Source organism: Halyomorpha halys, unplaced genomic scaffold (genome assembly GCF_000696795.3).
Source record: "Halyomorpha halys isolate HHAL.00 unplaced genomic scaffold, Hhal_1.1 Scaffold1266.1, whole genome shotgun sequence".
NCBI classification, from domain to species: Eukaryota; Metazoa; Arthropoda; class Insecta; order Hemiptera; family Pentatomidae; genus Halyomorpha; species Halyomorpha halys.
The window spans coordinates 29,493-44,352 of NW_027110142.1; the positions used below are offsets into that span (position 1 = coordinate 29,493).

At 32.0% G+C, this 14,860-nt stretch overlaps 1 protein-coding gene across 1 annotated transcript in view; it reads left to right on the top strand.

The window, feature by feature from the left end:
• Nucleotides 1-14,860, top strand: part of LOC106689035 (scavenger receptor class B member 1) — a gene marked incomplete in the record, with an annotated part of 50,092 nt that overhangs the window by 26,836 nt on the left and 8,396 nt on the right. Inside the window, 3 exon segments of the mRNA XM_067048268.1 lie at nt 12,934-13,022; nt 14,099-14,262; nt 14,622-14,763. Of these exon segments, the coding sequence (XP_066904369.1) occupies nt 12,934-13,022; nt 14,099-14,262; nt 14,622-14,763 (395 nt within the window).

Sequence of the window (14,860 nt, forward strand, 5' to 3'; positions counted from 1 at the left end):
ATCATATTTATTTATTTTATGCCGCATAAAATAAATAAATATGGTTTTGTTTATTTATGTTGTTCTTTGCTGACCGCACCCCCCGACAAACTTCTCCAATAATTAATAAATCATTAGTTATACGTGTTTCATGATATTTATGTCAATGGTCTCGGTGTTTAGTTTCGCTTATCAATATATTGTGAAGTATTGTGATCACAAAACTAATAAATTAAAATTAATTTATACACAAATTAGGGTGGCAAGTGAATATTTTGTGATGTGCGCACCAGATTTTTTTTTCATGTTGATTATTTTATTTTTAGTTCAACAAGCAATAACTGTTGAAATCCGATCTTATTTTTTATATGACGGTATCAATCGCTTAAATTGGACTAGTTTACTTTAATAATGGCACTATTCACTAATAAATTAATTAAAAGTTTTCTGATTGATGAGTAGATTTGCCGCCTTTCAATCTAATTACGTTTTTATCTTGGATATCGATCTGGTTTGATTATAACATCTGCTCTCCACCGTTTTACGTGTTAAATTGATATCTATTCCGCATCGTTCGTTACTTTAAGCGCATTTTAGTATTGGTCATATTTTTTCTGTCGAAATTCTCCGGTCAATCGTACTTTTTCAGTCCATATATTCATATACTACGAAAACCTTAATTTTCAAATACTTTAAGCCGTTGTTCTTTACTTAATGTCAGGGGAAACGTTTTGCATCCTTAAAGAACAGCAGGAAATATCATATATATATTCCAACTTCCAAGTCTCTGGAAAAAAGGCGTAACATAATTAGTTTACATCTGTGGCATAACCCACCAATATTTTATCTTGACATTAGTTTTTTCATGATGCTATTGAGTCCAAATAATTATATTTTCCATTTATTCAAAATTATTCCGAGCAATCTCTACATGGTGTATGGGACTCGATTGGCACCTCTCTTTTATTCAAGGGTATTGATCATGTCGATGTGAAACTTACTAAGTCATTGTTAAGAAGAATGAAATTTCTTCTGGAAGATCTTTGATTGACCGTATGAAATATATATAGGGAAGCTGGTTCGGGTGTGGTTGAAGAAAAAACTCAAACAGTAATTAAACTATTTCTATTGTTGGCTCACATTAAATAGTTTAATTGCTATTTCGGTTTTTCTTTGATAGCACCCAGACCATCTTCATTGATAGAAATTTCTTTTGGTATTAAAGTCTAATTTTTCCAGTTCTTCCATAGCGCACCTTACTCTGGTATTACTAATGGTAAGAGCTATTTCCGACTAAGGTTTCTTGTAGAAAAATTTAATTTTAAAATTATTTTGTATCCGTAATTTATTTATTACGCAGTTCACACTTCATGATCATTTATCATAGGGATGTCATTCAAGACTTGATGTCACCAAAATTATGCCGTTTCTGTCATTAACAATATATTTTAGTGTTATTCTTATTTATTTCCAAACGTAATTCCTTATTGGGTTTCATCAACGTTGTTGCATTTAATTTAAGAGTTTTCGTATCTTCAGCAGTATCAAATCATCAGCACCTACAAGCACAGATTAAACCATTTTCGATACGTCTTGCTTCTCTAATAACATCTTCTAGTGCTAAATTAAGCAGTCTCTTCTGTACTAAATCTGATAGAAATTCAAACTTTCAGGATTGAAGGTTACCGATTCAAACTTCATTGAATGTAAGTTTCTACATCCTTGATTAATTAACTTCTTATATATTCCCATCCCAATTAAAACGTTTTTAGCGTTCAATATAATACGTTATATAGTGAATACAATAGTTTTAGGTTCTTTATCTCCCGTTCGTTTTTAAGAGTCCAAAGGATGCTTTGGGGGCAGCAATTTTCATTTGATTTATATATTTTTGAAATTTTATTTATTTTATTTTTATTATTGAAAATCCTTTCATAATAAAGATAGCCAAATAATCCCATCTAACAAGCAGCTCACAGCTTTACTATGAAGAAGGACACTTTATATTTACATACATTAGTACATAGCCTTTGGGCGCCAAATATTTTAAGGCGGCTCTGGGCCAGAGTACTTCTGATCACTGTAAACAATAAGTTGAAAACGGCAATAAAAACTTTTGGAAATAAAAGTTTTTTTTTTTAATAATTTATTTATTGATATTTACAACTGTATACATATATACACATCAAGTAAATTTGCTGTAAGTGATATTATGACATGATAAAAACATGTGGAGAATCTACCCATTGATAGAACTCCAAAAACATTTCTAAAGGAGAAGATCTCGAGGCCATCTTCTTTTCAGACGTCTAGGAGGATTATTAGGTAGTGAAGGAGAAGCCAGGTTAGAAACGAGTTGGTTTGGGTGGTTGGGAAGTTTATTATGGAAGGATTGGTATCTGGTTCTGGCCAAATCGGCAACATAGGGGACATTGAGGTCCTGATGGATGATTTGATTTGTGACAAAGTAAGGAGCATTAAGGATTTTACGAAGGATTTTGGACTGTAAGGATTGGATTCGAGAGGAATTAGATGGTTTAGTGGAGCTCCGTAGCTCAACTCCGTATGTCCAAATAGGCCTTATAATAGTCATGTAGATCAGTCTTTTGTAATGGATTGGAAGTTTAGACCGTTTGTCTAGTAAATGTTGTAATAGTCGGAATCGACGAGCAGTTTCCTGTCTTTTCAGTCTTGTATGAGGATTCCATGTCAGTCGTTTGTCCAGATTTAGTCCTAAGTAACGGATCTGTTCAACAGGAATGAGTGGGGTATTATTAAAAGATACTGTAGGGCAAGACGAAGGTTTACGACGAAGGGTAAATGTGATTTGGTGGGATTTATTGGAATTTATTTTAATCCTCCAGTTTTGGCACCATTCTTTGAGGGTGGTGAGGTGGAATTGGAGGGATTGGGATACAATGGAAGGATCATTATTCACTGACAATAGGTTGTGTCATCGGCATACGTGGTGAGAATAGTATTAGGATGGGTTGGGATGTCAGCTGTAAAAACTGTATAAAGGATAGGACCAAGGATACTACCCTGAGGTACACCAGCAGACTGAGGAAACAGGGATGAATAAGTGCTGTTGTTGTTTACTTGAAATAACCTGTCTGAGAGATAAGAACGGATAATGAGATAATATGTAGGGGGTAGGAATTTACGGATCTTGTACAGCAGTCCTGGGTGCCAGACTCGATCAAAAGCCTGTTCTACATTAAGAAAGACTCCCGAGCAGTACATTCCGCGCTCCAATGAAGACGAGACTACATCGACCACACGATGGCATTGCGAAATAAAAGTTAAAAAAATAAATTTGCTCCTTATCTCAAATTTTGCGTCGCTTGCCATTCACTATTAATTCTTTTTAAGTGTTAAACGGTAAATACGAATCAAGTAAGTAACCATTTCAAATTATTTGTCAAAATTTAAATATTTACGTATGTTATAAACGTTTGTCTCTTCAAGCTTATCGATTTATTTATTTCCATTTCTTGACAAGAAAGAGATTTCGAATATGGATTAAAGCCTGTCAATAAACGATGAATTTAGACATGGGCTATGAATTCCTACTGATATGAAAGGATAAAATCATTGAAAATGGCCAAGGCCACCGTTCTATATCTAGATGTAAATATTCTGATTATACATAGTGCCCCAAGACACGTCGCATTCCCCCCCCCCTTTCCTCTCCCCCTCTACTTACTGATATAGGAATATTACCATGACTATTTTATTATTTTTAATGGAAATAGCAAGTTGGCATCCTTTTTGAACACGCCTCAAGGTTCTTAACATTCAGTTACTAAAAAAAAAGTTTCAAATCACTATTGCCGAAAGTCGTAATTAATGTGATTCTTATTTTTCGATTATTTCATTCAAGATAATAAATTTCAAGTCATTATCCTTGATTTTAATTAGAAATAATTTCACAACTTGAAATAAACTATACTTCATTTTAAGGGGCCCGTAATTTTTATGCACTAATCCTGGTTTTACTGGTATAACTAATTATTTTTTTATTTTATTCGTTGATTCACCATTGTCCCTCTGTGGTTGTTTTGTTGGCAATATAACGAAGGCTACAAATTCAATATAATGAAGGAAGAATCTAAACAAACCCACAGAGGAATCATCGGGACAGAAAGTATATAAGAAGACATAAAAGCAGATCAAAGGTTCCAAATCTCACATTAACTAACTAAAAAATACTAAGCAGATATAGTACAACACTCCCAGAACATTCCACACTATGTGTCTTGTTATTTAGTAGGATTTGAGTAACTTGAGGGTCGGTTTCGGAATCTTTCAATATCTTGAAATGAATTGATACGAAAAACTATTTTATTCTAAGACAAAAGTCCCCTTAGGATAATTACGCAGTTCAAACTTCATGATCATTTATCTGGAAAAATATTTACTGAGGCAAAGTATTTAAATTTAAATTACAATAGTATCATGGCAATTAACGTTAATATTAAGTTATATACATTTTTAACATCGATATGTTGGTTTGATTATGAAGTGGGATAAGGAATAGATGTTATTTAGGAAGAAACGGGGGAGGGTTGGTGATGTGGGAACATAATTCAAGAACGAGGTTGCACAAATGACGAAGAATTTACTGAAAGAGGTGGTTCTATAAGAAGGTGTATATAAATCCAATGAAGAGATTATGAGATTTAATGAATGGATAGACGAACGTAAAGTTAGGAGATCAAGAATGTGGGTAGGTTTTTTGGTTTTAAGGACTTGGAAAAGAAAATAACCAAGGAGGTATTGCTGTTGGAAAGTAGAATAAAGCCACTTCCACTATGTATACCAACAGGAGACATGAGGAAGCCAGTAAAACTCGAAGATAAATCTTATGAAGCATTTCATGAGTTTCTTCAGTCTCATATCACAGACCCTCCGTAGACCAAACAAATGGAAATGGAGGAAAACCAAAGTGGATACTAAGCGCTGCCGAGTTTTCTGAGGTATATAATCACGGAATGGTTTGATTACAGCTTATAGATTTACATGTGGTCTAGGAAATTTGGTTATTCCAGATGTGCCGATCGAAGATGACTCCGAGGTTTTGTACGATGGAGTAGAAATCTAAAAACTAATATTTGTATCTTTTTGGCGGATTTTTGATCTAATTAATTCGATGATAAAATGATTAATTATTGTTTTATTCCTAATTGGCTATTTGTTGGTCTTGTCTATCCATTTGGCTTTTGTACACAAACGTGGTGTCATGCCAACTTCTGTTGTATTCATGTTTGTGCAGAAGTTCTCATCTGACGTCTTTGAGCTTTCGTGGAATCCCCATATTGTATGAACATAGTTATCACAATATCGTTTAATGCAAGGCCCTCGATGCTGGTTGTAGTATGAGAAACAAAATCTTACTAACTTACAGCAGCGTTCTAACGGCTTTGAGCCACTAAGCATGACACGCTTAACTTATGTCTGCGAAGTGTGGGGGGGGGGGGGATTCATAGTGATTATCTTTCCAAATCTGACTCTTGATGTATTGATGTAAGAGTGTTGCAACTGAATACAGAATTAGACCTATAGTTCTATAAATGCAGAGGAAAGGCTCTCACAGTAATTTTATTTTTTTCGAATTTATTATTTTTTTAATTATGTCGATTTCTTGCTGTTAAGAATAGATTTATACACACACATATCCCTTATATGCAGCCGTATGACAATATTATATTAATAATAATAATTTTTGAAATAATGAGGTTAACTTTAAGATCAATGTTTGCTTGTGTAAAGTTTTATGTGTCTGTAATAGGAATTTTTATTTAATTAGTTAAATTTCATATTATAGGTTTATATTGTTTTTTATTATGACTAAAAGATATATATTTTAGCCAATGGGGGTAAAAAACAAAAAAAAATATTTCAAGAAATTTAAATATGGTTTTAGTACCACTATCTTTTTTTTTTTAATGAGTATATAACTCCATGAATTTATTAAATTATAGTAGCAAGTGGTCCTTGTTACTATCACTTTCTAGGATAAATTAATTTATTGCTAGGATCTTTATATTTATTTTAAATATAAAAAAATAAAAAATCGAAACGTACTATCATTTTCTTATTTTTAAGAAAATATCACAGGTTGATTAAGCTTCCTAGCCAACCTGTTTCCAACTCTATAGTTCGATTGTAGAAAATTACAATACAATTTTTATGCAATCGAATAATTTTTAAGAGTGAACTTATATTGTGAACTATAAAACCATACATTTTTTGCTAAAAAATCCATTAATCAGTGTAATTATGTTTTAAAAAAATCAATAATTCAATAAAGATAATAATGATATTTATACTATTAACCCTCAATGTGTAGACAAAATAGCATGTTTTTTTTCGCACAAGCCCGTCACATTAAAATGATGAGTATGAATTAGAGGAGACGTTGATGTTAATAAATCTTAAAAAATTGACTCAATTATAAAAAAAAAAGTGTTAATTTAAATACTATTATTTAGTAAATACTTTTCATATCTTTCATATTGAAGGTCACAGTTAGAAAGCTCAAAGCTAGAGTTTAAAAAAATGTTAAGTTGATAAAAGATAATATTTTTGAAGTACATCTATATAAATAAGACGGTTATAATTTTTTTTTAAATATATGGGTCCTGTACTTAAGCCCATGATAAACAGAAATACTTAGTACTTGGGCATTTAATACAATCTATTGTTTTATATATTACTACTACTATAATTATTTCATTAAGATCTATTTTTAACGAAAAAAAGTGTAGAAAAAATATTAAAAAATCAGGGTATTTGCAGTTAGTAAAATGTAAGGTTTAGAGACTTCAATGCCCGGTTTTAACGTAGAATCTGTACGGATGGTCAGCTCTACTTTAGACCTCAAAATTATTTTTGAATAACCTTAAATACCTTAAATAATAGTTAATATGCATTAATGATCATTTGGCTCACTTTGAATAAACCTAATTATTTTAAGTTTTTTAAATAATCAGTGTACCGGTTATGACTTTTGGAGGGGACGTCATATAGATATATTCACCTAGAACGCCTCTAATGATTAACTATGTATTTTTTTTAAATTATTTATTTATCACCCTACCCTGCCTATTAGACAATACGGGTGTCCGCAGCAGTAGGTACAACTCATTGCTGCATATGACAAACATTACATAGCCTGCTCTTGGTACAAAATAAATCTTGCTCTTCTACTGAGACCTTGCTGGTGTAGCTAATTCTCTCCTACCCAGGGAGAAGTGAGTAGAGCCCACAGCCTCCTTCCACCCATACACGAAGGTCTTGTAGTGCGAGTAGTTTTCTTTCTTCATCAGCTCAGGAAGATCACTCTCAGTCAGAACATAGAGTCCTGTTTCTCTCATCATCTTGGCTCTCAATGCTTCATAGGCGGTACAGGCAAGTACGACGTGCTCAGCGGTCTCAGGAATCTGACAAATAAGGCATAGATGACCGATGTTTATGCCATGTGCGGCGAGCTTAGCTCGGAAACACCCATGCCTCGTGAGGAACTGTGAGATCCAGTAGTCGGGGAGGACCCACGTTGATTCTAGGCGTGAACCAACGGTAGGAAAGTACTTCCTTAGGGTGGGCCCTTTTAAGCAATCCACCCACCGTCGATTCCATTCTTGCAAGGTCATTAACTATATATACAAGTACTTCCCACAGTCGTTAGATTTGAATGTTCAAAAGAAATAACTAAGCGACTAACCACAAACACATTTTCGTTTATCTCCTACCTGGTCATTTCTGATATATGACCTACACCAGAGAGGGGAAGTCGAGTTTTCATTCCGGGAATCCATCGCGGCTAGTGGTTGCTAGGCCGCCTTCTTTATTTAACTTTCCTCCTTAAGAGAAAATACTGTGGACGGAAGCTTCTAAGTAGAAACCTTTGACTAATGCCAATTTTGACAAAACCACAGTTTTGGGAAGTGGGTCTCTTTCAGGCTCTACTTTTGTTCAATCTGGCTGTGAAACACCGTTCTTCGCTCATCTATTGCTGAATATCACTAATCGATTTGAGGCAATCCTGATATGGAAAATGCTGCGTCGAATCTTCCATAGAAAAACTGTTTATTATAACCTCATTATTCTTATCCTGGCTGTGAACTTACTATGAACCTGACTATGAACTTCTCCTGACTTGTAAAATTAAAATATTGTAGACCAAAAAAAATCAACGTGCAGGAACATTGGGAGTAGTCTATTTCTTAACTTCAATTAAAGCTAGGGCGATATTTAAGGGAGAAATCGTGGTTGACTTTGTCACAGAAAACGAAATTCTAACAAGAAGAAAATAAGGGTTGACTTTTTCTCGAACAATAAGAATTACTTTGAATCTCTACGTTTTATTTGTGATTAAAACGTTTTCTTATTGCCAGGATTAGGAAAAATGAATCAGATAAACAAATTTTTACTGAGCTATGAATGCATTTCTTATACGATAGCTCTATTGTTAGAGAAGTTTTGATTAACTCTATGAGCATGAAACCGGGTAATAACATATCTTGTTAAACGGACTTATCTTTCGCATGCATATACAACGATATCTACACATTAGCCCTTTACTTGGCAGAAATTATTTTGTGAGAAAATGTTTTAACATCTTTGTGCCTCTTGAACATTAAGAAAAAAAAAAAAGTAGATTTTTTATTCTAAGAACAGAAGAACGTTTAATTGCTTAAGTGCGTCACTGGTAAAAAATGTCCTGACCACAAATATTTTTACTAATCATAAATTTTTTAAACATCTATTGGGATTTTAATAAAGTATAAAAACTGATTTAAGAATTTTTTAATGACTCAAACAACTTTATTAGCTAAATTACTAGATACTCTACTAAAAGGATTACATATTTTCATGTAATTAACAATATATAAATATCATATACTTTATATATGTATATCATCATATTTACATTAATTCTAATTATACTAATTATTAATTATGAATATTAATAATTACTTATCGTGGTATTCCAAAAAACAATTTCTTTGCGCAATTACGTATAGTCATACATTGTACAATGAAAATGCTTGTTTATCGTGAAAGTCCTCCGGAAGGTGTATTAACCGGTGAATCTATATTTGGCAGTATTGCATCCTTTTATATATATATATTTATTTATAGTTCACCGTAGAACTTAAATATACGAAGATGGTCAGGGCTGCGGTCAAAAAAGAACAAATAGTTTTTTACTATCTAATGTCCGACGTTTCGCCTCACTTTGCCAGGCTTCATCAGGGCTGTTGTTAAACCACTAATCTTTTTTTTTAGTTGAGGAATGCTTTAGATTCAGCGGTAAGTTCCTTTGTCAGATCATTTTCATCCTCAAAACCATGAATAAAATAGAAGATTTCCGAGTTTAGGGTTAAGAGGTTTATGTAGAAGCGCTTACATCGATTAGGTTTACGGCGCGCCGTAGACCCTCTGGGAAGACTTGAATATTTTACCTTCCAGGTCCTGGAATCGATTTCTACTTCAATCGATCATATGCACTTTCATAGGTATCGTTGAATTCCTTTACCTACTCTTTCGAATAATCTACAATTTTTATATTTAAGCTAGTCTTTTCGAAGAGTATGAACCGGATATAGTGATTGGATGCGGTAATGTTTACTTGAATCCCATTTAAACTTCCTGTAACCACTTGAAACTCATGATTTTATCCATTCCATCGATTGATCTGAAAGAGAGCTTTCGATTTAAACTTAAATAAATGTCATGTCTTAACCGTGACAAACATTATATAATACGGAAATTTTAAAAGTTGAAGACACAAACTTAAAATTGCGGCGCGTCATCCGCTTTGCTCTATATGTTGCAGTCCCCACTTGGTTTAACAATTTTTTTGATCCTTGACTATCGAGTGTTCCTTCAAATTATCCAAAAAAAATAGGGCCCTACAACTTTCTTACGAAGTACAAATGCCTATCTTATAAAAAGTATGATGTTAAATATTTAAAAACCACTAAATTAATTACATTGCCCCAGGACAGCTTCTGTTGATTCTTTTCATTTTTATCCTATTTAAATAAATTATTATGACTCATTTTGATAAAGTATAACGATCACTCAAATCCCCCCCTTTCTATCCTCCTCCATTTGAATCACTGCCAACTTTATATTCAACTCTGCCTACTTCTCCCAACTTTCTCCTTTTTAACAAGTGACTTCTAATAGCATTCAAATACTTTTTATAAATTATACCTACGAATATGATAGCAATTTAAATGTGCCGTTTGGATAATTTCGTCGTTTCAAAAAAATTTTAAAGATATTACTTTTTGCATAAACATTAATAATGTTACTATAGTTAGTAATATCCTTTCGAGTTGTGTCCAAATTGTATTAAAATATCGTATTATTTTTTCAATGATCCTCATTTTAGGAATCTAAATCTACACAGTCGAATGAATGTGCTGTCTAAAAAGATATAAAAAAGTCTTCTTTTGTTTTAAAAATTAAATCGTGGTAATCTGCAATGAAGTAGTAATTCATGCCAAAACATGGTGTTATTCATATATAAATATGAAGGTAAAAAGATTTCAAATAATGATGAGAAAGGTGGAATTTTGAAGTTGGTTTTCTTCTTTTTTTGTCACTTCAACTCTTCATTAAATTGTATTAACTTTCTTTACTGTTATATTTCCCTTTAAGACTGATACTATATAACAATGAATCGAACGCTTTATGATTATACTAATGTTCTTGAATATTTAAAATATATTTTTTTAATAGTTGCCTTCTTTTAATAATTCAGTTGATTTTTAAATGAAATAGTGGTAATCAGAACCCGGTTTTGGTAGATATTTTATTCGCTCTGGACAATCTTTAGCACCCACCCCTTTCCCTCTTCTTCGGTCCCTTCAAACATAAAAATATAAAGGAATTTGTCATATCTTTTATTCTTGTTTTTCTAAATTCTCACATTTTTTTTTTGTTTTAATTATTTTTATATTCACTATCCTTCCCGTTTCATTTATATTCATGTATCTATCTTTTAATTTATATTCATGTGTTATCTTCTTAAGTGTACTTATATTAATTACTTTATTATTAATTTTCTATTATATTTTACACTTTTCTGTATCCCCGCTCATTTGGTATATTTTGTTTCTTAATCACTTACGCACATTGTATCCCACTATTTTATACTTTACTTTTCCTTTGTTTTTCTATCTTTTTTTTTTATTATTGTTTTTTTATTTTTTTATTTTTTTGTTATTATTATTTTTTAAATTTTATTTTATTAATATTTCTTCTCCCCCTATTATGTATATTACCATTTATTGTTCACCTAATTCAAATACTTTTTTACTTTGTTTACTTTACAATTATTTTCGTTATTGTGGCATAACTGCCATCCCCACTCCTCCCAATACCAACCGTCACTTTGTTTTTGACTGCCGTCAAAACAGGTATGCATTCTGTCTCATCATTTCATTTGTATTTTTTTTCTTTTTTTATCTCTTTATTTGTACTTTCTTTAATATTTCTTCTCTTATCTATCTATTACTATTACCCTTTTCATTTACTATTTACAACCTTTAATTTTTCTTATTATATCTTACTTTTTACATTTTATACCCCTGTTATATTACACTTATGTTTTTTCTTTTTCCTTTTTTTTTTTTTTTTTTCTTTTTGTAACTATAGTGTTTGTATCTTTTTTAGCCCTGACGAAGCCCTGCAACGTGGGGCGAAACGTTGGCTCAATAAAATAGTATAATTATCTACTATTTCAGTTTTTTTGACCGCACCTGGACCATATTCCATTCATAAAAATATAAAGTCAAGCTTATACATAGACAGATGAAAATCCTAGTAACATAAGTTAAAAATCCGTCATAAGGAAAAAGCTGAGTTGCAAACAGTTACAAAACTTATAAACTAAATCAAATCACTTCCTTTGTATATTGCCCCTCCACCACCACCTGGGAGATGGCAAGGAGATGTCCCCTTGGTAAATGTTCTTACCGTGGGAAGAGGTTTGGGCTCTGCAACCTAAATCTTATATCACCACCACCAGCAAAGCGGACCCTCCCCGCTCAACATAGTATCAACGCGCACTTGGCGCCTTCGACTATACACACACAGTGCATAATAGAATCAATCCCTTAAAATACCCCTGGTAGTAAAAGGATGCATAACATCAACCTACACATTTTTCCATGTACCCTAATTTCCTTTTTCCTTATTAATGGAGGGTGCGAAAAAAAAAAAAAAAAAAAAAAATTGAAATCTCTCTATCAGCCGGAATGGCCCCTCCACATTCTCTGTTAGCTCCTCGGCTATCACGCCACTCATGTACAAACCGCCTTCAGCGGACAATGTTTTCCTCATCTTATAATGCCATCAGGCAAAACAAGATAAAATGTAAATATGTGTATATATAATTTTTCCTAGGTTAAGTAATATATAATTGTAATTGTTAAAAAATAAATAAATAGGAGGTTAGAAAAAAAAAATGAAATCTCTCTGCCGTAAGGCAAACCAAGATAAATTGTATGTAGTGTATATATAATCCTTAGTTCTAAGTAGTACATATAATTGTATTTGTTTAAATAAATAAAATAGGAGGTAAGAAAATAAAAATTGAAGTGTGTAGAAACACCTCCTTAGAAGGCAAAGGATAGCAATTTACATAGTGCATCAGTTCATTGTTGCAATATATTTTTGGAAATGTATATTGTCTTTTATCTCTTTACTTTCTCTGGATCGCTCATCCTTCCTATCCTTTCGTAGAACCCGGTGGCTACCCTCCGGGATTGAATACCTCCTTCGTACTTACAGGAATAGTATCCTGTAGGACTAGGGTATCATCCTTAAAGAACTTACGGTTAGCTAATATTCCATGATTTGACTTGTATTTTGTGTATTTCTTTTTTACTTTCTTCTAATTCTTTTATTTTATTTTTATAAAATTTGTTTCAGGTTTCGCTCTTGCTCTCGTTTTTGCAATAAGCGCTGGTCTATCTGCATTGATGTGGCTCACAAGTGCATATGATAATGCTATACTGAAGGTGAGTTAGCCCTATTGAGAAAAAATATTCCTTTAATTTATAAAATAATATGGTTTAATTAATTTTCAGGATAAAATGCTGAGCTATAAATATTTAACATAAATTACCTCTTATTTAAATTTGCTTATTGTAGAATATAGGCAAACAAAAAACTTATCTGCATTTTCATGAAACTTTAGTACCTTCCTAAAGTTATTTAATTTTATTCTAAATTATTCAGTTTTCTCATAATTATGAGACAAAAATAATTTGTGGATTGTTGAAAAAATCAGGCATCTTGAAGACGGAGTAGTTCTCCGAAACAGGAGTAGATTTGTGGTGTGCCAACTTAGGGCCTTGCACTATAGAAAAATTAAATAAATGATCTATACATTACAGAAAAATTTGTGGTTTTAGGGAACCCTGGGCAGCATTTCTTCTTGGGAAGTATTCCATACCTTCCAACAGCCACCCGTCCTAACCAAGGGGACCCCACGAATTGTATTGCTAAAGAACCTGCAATAATGTATTTTCCAGGATATAACTAGGTCTAGATCGGCAAATATTTTGAAACGTTGATGTAATGAAACCAGAATAAGTTAAATGTTAACCATTTAAAATAGGAAGATTAAGTTTTTTCACTCTAAAAATAATTATCAAATTTAATTATATTGGTGTGGTAATTTTTGTTAGTTAAAACAAATTTCTGTAGCTAGCCGAGCGTGTTGAGCCACAAACTTAGTGTGAGAAGCGATGCTGGTTCGAATCCGGTCCGTGCTGTTTAACTTTTATATTCATGAGAAACCCTAGGAAACGTTCCCTTAATAGGTTGATAACCTGTCTTTCTTGTCCTAAATTGGGGAATTTAAAGACGTTAAACCTTAAATAAAAAAAAATGAAACAAACATCTTACGGGTCTTGTATATTTGGATAGTAAAAGGAACTATTATTAGTAAAAAAACACGATATGAGAAAAAAATGTATATTAATTGAAATCAACTATATTATTCTAATGTGATTAGTATGCTGTGTGATGTAGAAACTTAATATATTTGGACATTATTGATTAATATATAAATGATTTCTTTCTGTTATAGTTAGTTTCAATAAGAGATGATATAGACACTGTTTTTGAAAACTGGCGGTACCCACCTACAAAACCAAGGCTGTTTGTATATATTTTTAACTATACCAATACGGAAAAGTTTCTTGAAGGGAAAGAAATGCCAAAGGTTCGAGAAATGGGACCTTATGTTTTCAGGTATAAAGATTATCAAATCTAGTCTATATTTTTAATGCCATAGCCACCAAATTTTTTTTTTGGTTTGAAATGATACTTTGTACATGGGTATTAATTTTATTTTAGTATTTATATGTTTTAATCAGGATTCAAATTCTTTTAACTTTCTGATTTCTAAATTTCTTTAAACAATCATGTCGTTAATTTTCTAATTTTTGATTATTTGTTTGTAATTAAAAATTTTGTAAGTAAAACATTGAAGTTAAATCTATGTGATGAAGGAATTAGTTGAAGTTAAGAATGTATAATTATTATATTACAAATAAATTGTGTATTGATTTCATGTTCAAAAACATTAAGTAAGATATACTGATTTTCAGTGAAGAGATGGAAAGGATAAACGTTGTATTTAATAAAAATGGCACTGTGACATATCAAGAAGTAAAGAGGATTCAACCATTACCGAATGAATCAAATGGAACATTTGATGATATGGTTTTGGTTCCAAACATACCATATTTGGTAAGGGAACATAATTAAAGTATATCTTTCCCCCTATTTATTGATTTAATTACTGCTGAAAATTACTCATTCATTGAACCTACAATGACTACTGATA